Genomic DNA, 6000 nt, shown 5'->3' on the forward strand with positions numbered 1-6000 from the left:
TGGTATATAAATTAGTTCTTACCGTTTTAACTATTTTAAAATGTGTTGATTCCCGCATTGGACTGAAGTTATTTTTTTAAACTTATGAACGAATGTTTTAAATGGTTAGTTATAGCTATTGAGTTGTGCTTAAGTCAAAATATAAAGACTTATTTCAATCAAGTTAAAATTATAAGAACCATAAATTGTATAAAATTTAAAGACTAATATGCAATCAAGGTAGAATTAGAGGAACCAAATAATTAATTTTTCATTTATTTAATCACATAAATAATAAATCTCATCCCATTTTTTTTCGCGTAGGCATGTCGACACAATGGCTCAAATGCCTCCTTAACAAAGAGGGGATTAAAAGTTTAATGTCGATGTCAATAGATGATTATAGGTGCTTGTGATTCTCCGGCGCTGTTCCAAACAAAAATAAATCTCATTTTTTATATAGCCATGCACTTTTTTTTGTGTGGGGTAAATCAAACTATCAAAGTACAGCTATAAATGTGGTTGAAAATGCTGTCCACATACGCTCATCCAATAATGAGGAACACATCAAAATTATTCTATGGTCTGAATTCTTGTTTAGAAAAAGCCGATGCCTCCGTGACAAAAGAAAGGGGTTAGGTGTTGAAACTTATTGCTCCTTTATCTTTAGATATTTCTATCTTCGCTTCTCAATGTAAGACCTGATTAACTAATTTGAAAAGATTAAAAAAATTATTAAATTATTTAATTATAACATGTGTTATATGATATCCCTAATATACTTATGTGTATTGTTAGATTATATATCAATTTATAAGTTAGACAAATTAGTTATGAAAAAATAATAAATATAAATACTTTAAAATAATTTAGTTTTTTTTTAATCTCTTCAAATTGATTAATTGGATCTTACAAACCCAAAAGGAAAAATAAAATTCATAGGCTTTAGTTCACAATTTGTAGCAAACTATTAAAATTAATTATCTTTCCCCATCACATCGGGTAACGTTTACCCCCTACTTGCGCATGCACAGACAAGAATATAAAATACTTATTTAATATAACTTAACAAATAAAAGTATATGTATAGTGTAACTTCTATTGTTATCTAATGAAATTTTGACTTTTCATTTCTGTGCCTCGCTCTTTATGCGGCCGTGGGGCGAAATCAAGTACATGGAAGGAAAATTGGTACGAAAGAAGGGCCAAACTTTAAAATAGAGATGGAGATATCACAATGGAGGTTGACGTGAACAATGAATCCAATTCTGCCACCTGGACCCCACACCACCTTCCATTTTCAAATCACTCTCCCAACTACATTTTTTTTTGGGTACAATACATGTTTTTGTTCCAGCTTAAAAATTAAATCCTGAGAATTGTTCTCTTAATCATTGGTCATTAATTACCATCTCTCTTCTTAATATAAAATTGAAAGAATTACAATGAGGTCCCAAACAAGAAAAATAATTGAAAAACAAATCTTAAAAGTTGTCGTCCTCACTATAGAACTTGTCATTGATTATAGGCTGTTGATGTTGTTATTGAGACTTTTTGGTAATTATTTCTCTTATGTGGAACTTGATTGTAATTGCCCCTATAAAATTTACTTAACTAATTTAAATAAATTAACTAATTACAATAAATGTGACATAATCTTCATAAAATACTGTTTTATAACACTAAATCACTTCATAAGTTAATTAAATTAGTTTAGAAAAAATAAAATGGTATCTTGTATTTAAAATTAAATCTGACTCTCAATTAACTTTTATATTAAGAACAAGAGGGATTATTATTATTATTATTTAAATGATAAGGCGAGGCTACTGAAGGTCCGATTTTCCAAGTGCATGGATTTGTGCAAAGCTAACAAATGAGAGTATTATTGTTTGTTTCTTTGTCTGTATGGTATAATCTAACATTTCATTGACTTGTCAAAGATGAAGCTACGTTTCATCATGGATGGAGGGCTATAATATTTAATTTTTTTTTGGTTACAAATTATATTCTCAGAGAATTTAAACAGGAGCTGGAAGCCAGAACGGTGGGACATGAAACTGATTATGCGAGCGGACAGATCAAAATTTGGAAGTATTGGCAGAGAATGGGATCCAGACTGACGCAGTGAGTTGAAAAGACAGAGGCCTTGCTTCAAGTGTGTTGATATGGGGCAGGCTAAGCTATGGGTTGCTGAATGAAGGGCTCAGATTCATGAGGGAAACAAGAAACAACATAAATGTAAAAGCGATAGAATGAGACACAGAAGAAAGAAGACAAGACAGAACACAGCGTGGGCACACAATCACCTCAGTTTTGTTGAAGCCACATGGTTTCACTTCCCCCACTGTCCTTTTCCTTGTAAGTAACCAACCCCATTAAACATTTTGTCCCCTGTTTTTCCTTACCCCTCCCAACATGACCACGTATGTATGAGTAATTGAGATTAGGATCATCCTAATAAATCAACTGACAGATTGATCTGACATAAGGAACTGGTAAAACATAGAGCAGGTCGGTAAAATTGGATAATTCATAACTTAAAATGCGTGGAAAATGACACAAGGGGACTAGAGAAGGACATGAATTTTTAAAATGACACAGAAGAACCACCGAATTTTTAATTTTCAAAGAAAGATAACACTTATCAGTTAGTAAATATACACTTATCAAATATGAGAACACATCTATTTCTCTTTTTATTTCGCTAAATTTTATATTTGTTAAAAGCTTCTTTTTTTCTTGAAATATGCCTACCACTAATCATACCCAACAAAATAGGGGACATGAATAAGATTTAATATGTGCTAATGCTGTCCTGTAAGCTGCACAAATGATGCTCCCAGTTGTCCTACATTTCTGCCATCAGTGCTTAGACCCTAATGTCTACAACTTCCACCTTTCCTTCTTCTTCTTTTTTTCCTTTTTTTTTTTGGTTGCATATCTTCAAATATATATCCGTAAAACCTACTCTGTCCATATTCCTATATTGTCATCATTTAGCCAATTTTGATCTATAATATGCCTAGCCTTTAAAGGGTTACTTTGCTGGTGGCATGCATCTTAAGATAAACCAAATGACATTATCCACTGTGGGATCTTTCTTTTTCTATCGGTTTTCTTCACGCCTAGGTCTCTCTAGTAGCTACATGGCTTATTCACAAATAAATTAATCAGTCTCTATCTATTGTGTGTGTGTGTGTGTATCTTAAACATTTAGTGGCCTTAATTCATGTACTGACCCCAATGAGTAATACCGTTTAATGAGTACTAACCAGAAAAGAAACAGCTTCTAAAAGATAATAACGACCATCTGATACAAGTGGCTAAATCAGTCGAAATCATCCTTGACCCATTGCATGATTATTTAATGTTGTTTGTCCCCCCGCCAAGAAAACTTTTTGATCTATGTGTACATAATTAAATATATCAGTTACCTATTATTGAGATTTGTTCCTAAAGGACTTGCATTCTTGTTTTAAAATAATTAAATTGAACACAGTTAAAACACACTCCCAACAATATAGAATTCAGGCAAAAACCTTAGATCAAGCGCGCTAGCTAGATTACGATCACAAAACAAAATTAGGTGAAAGGAACTTGGTGGATGCTAGCTAATACCCCCAAGCTGACCAAGACTCTCTTTTTTTTGTTTTTAACTTGATATTACTGTGCAGATGGTGGGATGAGTCAAATTTGCTGGTTTGAAACTTGTAAATCGTATTAGGCCTGAAATGATGAAGGTTGAACCTGTCCATTCATGCTACCTAATACCTGCCGCTTCTCTTCTAAGCAGAGAGGATATAGAAAGGACGTGTGGATGGTGAGGAGTGACCCCAGCTTCAATTAAGAATGATATGATGCTCTAATTACCAAACGGGTTTTGCACAGTGACTTGAAAGCTCAATATCCCGTTTCATTTTTTTAGAATGGCCCCCTAATGGATCAATCTTGCTTCCTCACTTTGTCCTTGCAGACCCCACGCCACCCAACTCTAATATAATAGCAGCAGTCTCACCAACTAGCTACTTCTCTATCCAATATCCCCATCTTCTATATATGCGCGCACACGTATATTAGAGACAGCTCACTTGGCCTTCTGATGCAAACTGGTCCATTCTCTCTCTCTCTCTCTCTCTCCCCCCCCCCCCAATATGTGAATCATGGAGTTCCACCGATCGTCTTCTTCATCCAACCATCCTCAATCTAGACTAACCTCTCTGTCTTCACAACGCAGCCTTGCTTCGGTTCCTTCCCTGAACTCTCGGTCTCAGCACCATGCCTCGACCTATCATCAGTGTCTTGCCACTCTCAAAGGTCACACATCTTATATATCCTGTATAGCCCTTGCTGGGAAATTCCTCTACACAGGATCATCTGACAGAGAAATCAGGTCCTGGAATCATGCTTCTTTGCATTCTGAAATATTCGACACTGAACAGTCAAACTCAATCACTAACGTGGTGACGGCAGGGAAAGGTGCAGTAAAGTCCTTAATAGTTCAGTCTGATAAACTCTTCAGCGCCCACCAAGACTACAAAATCAGAGTATGGAAGATAAGCAGCTACGAACCTGACCATCAGAAGTACACCCGTTTAGCCACGCTTCCGACGTTTGGTGACCGGGCCACGAAGGTGTTGAACCCAAAGAACCATGTGCAGATTAGGAGGCACAAAAAATGCACCTGGATTCACCATGTGGACACTGTCTCTGCTCTGGCCTTGTCCAGGGACGAGACCTTGCTCTACTCAGTTTCATGGGACCGCTCAGTCAAAGTCTGGCGAACCAGCGACTTCACCTGTTTAGAATCAGTGAACAACGCACATGATGATGCCATAAACGCCATGGCAGTTTCTGATGATGGTTACGTGTACACCGGATCAGCAGATAAGAAGATCAAGGTATGGAAGAAAGGCGAAGGAGAGAAGAAACATTGTCTGGTTGATACGTTAGAGAAACACAACTCTGGGATTAATGCCTTGGCTCTGAGCAGTGATGGGTCTCTGCTCTATTCAGGTGCTTGTGACAGATCTATACTGGTTTGGGAAAAGGATGAAGAAGAAGAAGATGGGAAAATGACGCTGGTGGGTGCGCTTAGGGGACACACCGAGTCCATATTATGCTTAGCCATGGTTTCGGATTTGGTTTTTAGTGGTTCTGCTGATAAAACAATCAGAATATGGAGAGGAGTTCATGATGATTACTCTTGTTTAGCAGTTTTAGAAGGACATAGGGGTCCTGTTAAATGCTTAACTGCAGCGGTTGATCCTAGTGGTCAGTCTGAAGAATCTTTTCTAGTTTACAGTGGCAGTTTGGACTGTGACATTAAGGTTTGGCAGATCATTGTACCTGTTCTCTAGTTTCTGTTTTCACGACATGTGGGGGAAAAAAATTTATATCAAGTGTTTTTCTTTCTCTTATCTTCACTCTGGCCTCCCCAGTTATTCAAAGGTAAAAGTATTAAATTTTGAATTCTCCTCTGGATTGATCAGTTGAAGCAACTAATTAAGGCCGCCAATCAGCGTTTAGAGATTAAGCTTCTATTTATCCACAACTGATCGAAGCGTATTTGGTTCGTATATAGCATATAATATGAATCAAGCTTCTGGCACTAAATGATTAAATAATGTTGAAATATCTGGAATCCTAAGAATCTAACAATTGAGAACTAGTTGCGTCCTGATAGATAGACAGATGGATGGATGGCACGTAAATGCCACATCTAAAGCGAAGAACACGGATATTTAGCAATTAGCACAAGATGACAAAACCAACTTTGCAAAAAGCCACTTAAAATCTAAAATGACAAGGCACCTCATGTAAACTTCTAATGCAAATTACCTTTCAGGAAAGAAAACCACCAATTGATTAAACTCTCTCTCAGTCAGGGATATTTAAATTTGACCGTTCATACTATAGTGAAAGAAACTTATGGGATAGCCTCGACAAGATTTTGGCACTTACAGGAATCCTCGTTGGTCGCGGTCCAAAAATGGAAATAAGATAGTAGTATTTTGCTTA

At 36.4% G+C, this 6000-nt stretch overlaps 1 protein-coding gene across 1 annotated transcript; it reads left to right on the forward strand.

Moving 5' to 3' along the window:
- Positions 1-4027: 4027 nt before the first annotated feature.
- Positions 4028-5401, forward strand: LOC114737913 (protein JINGUBANG-like). The gene has a single exon (XM_028925918.1). The coding sequence runs from the start codon at positions 4143-4145 to the stop codon at positions 5337-5339; it is 1197 nt and encodes a 398-aa protein (XP_028781751.1). The 5' UTR covers positions 4028-4142; the 3' UTR covers positions 5340-5401.
- The last annotated feature ends 599 nt before the right edge of the window (positions 5402-6000 follow it).

Source organism: Neltuma alba, unplaced genomic scaffold (assembly GCF_004799145.2).
Source record: "Neltuma alba isolate B1F8T4 unplaced genomic scaffold, ASM479914v2 tig00013509_pilon, whole genome shotgun sequence".
Lineage (NCBI taxonomy): Eukaryota > Viridiplantae > Streptophyta > Magnoliopsida > Fabales > Fabaceae > Neltuma > Neltuma alba.

Coding starts and splice junctions, on each gene's coding strand:
- LOC114737913 (XM_028925918.1), top strand. CDS start 4,143: ATGGAGTTCCACCGATCGTCTTCTTCATCCAACCATCCTCAATCTAGA.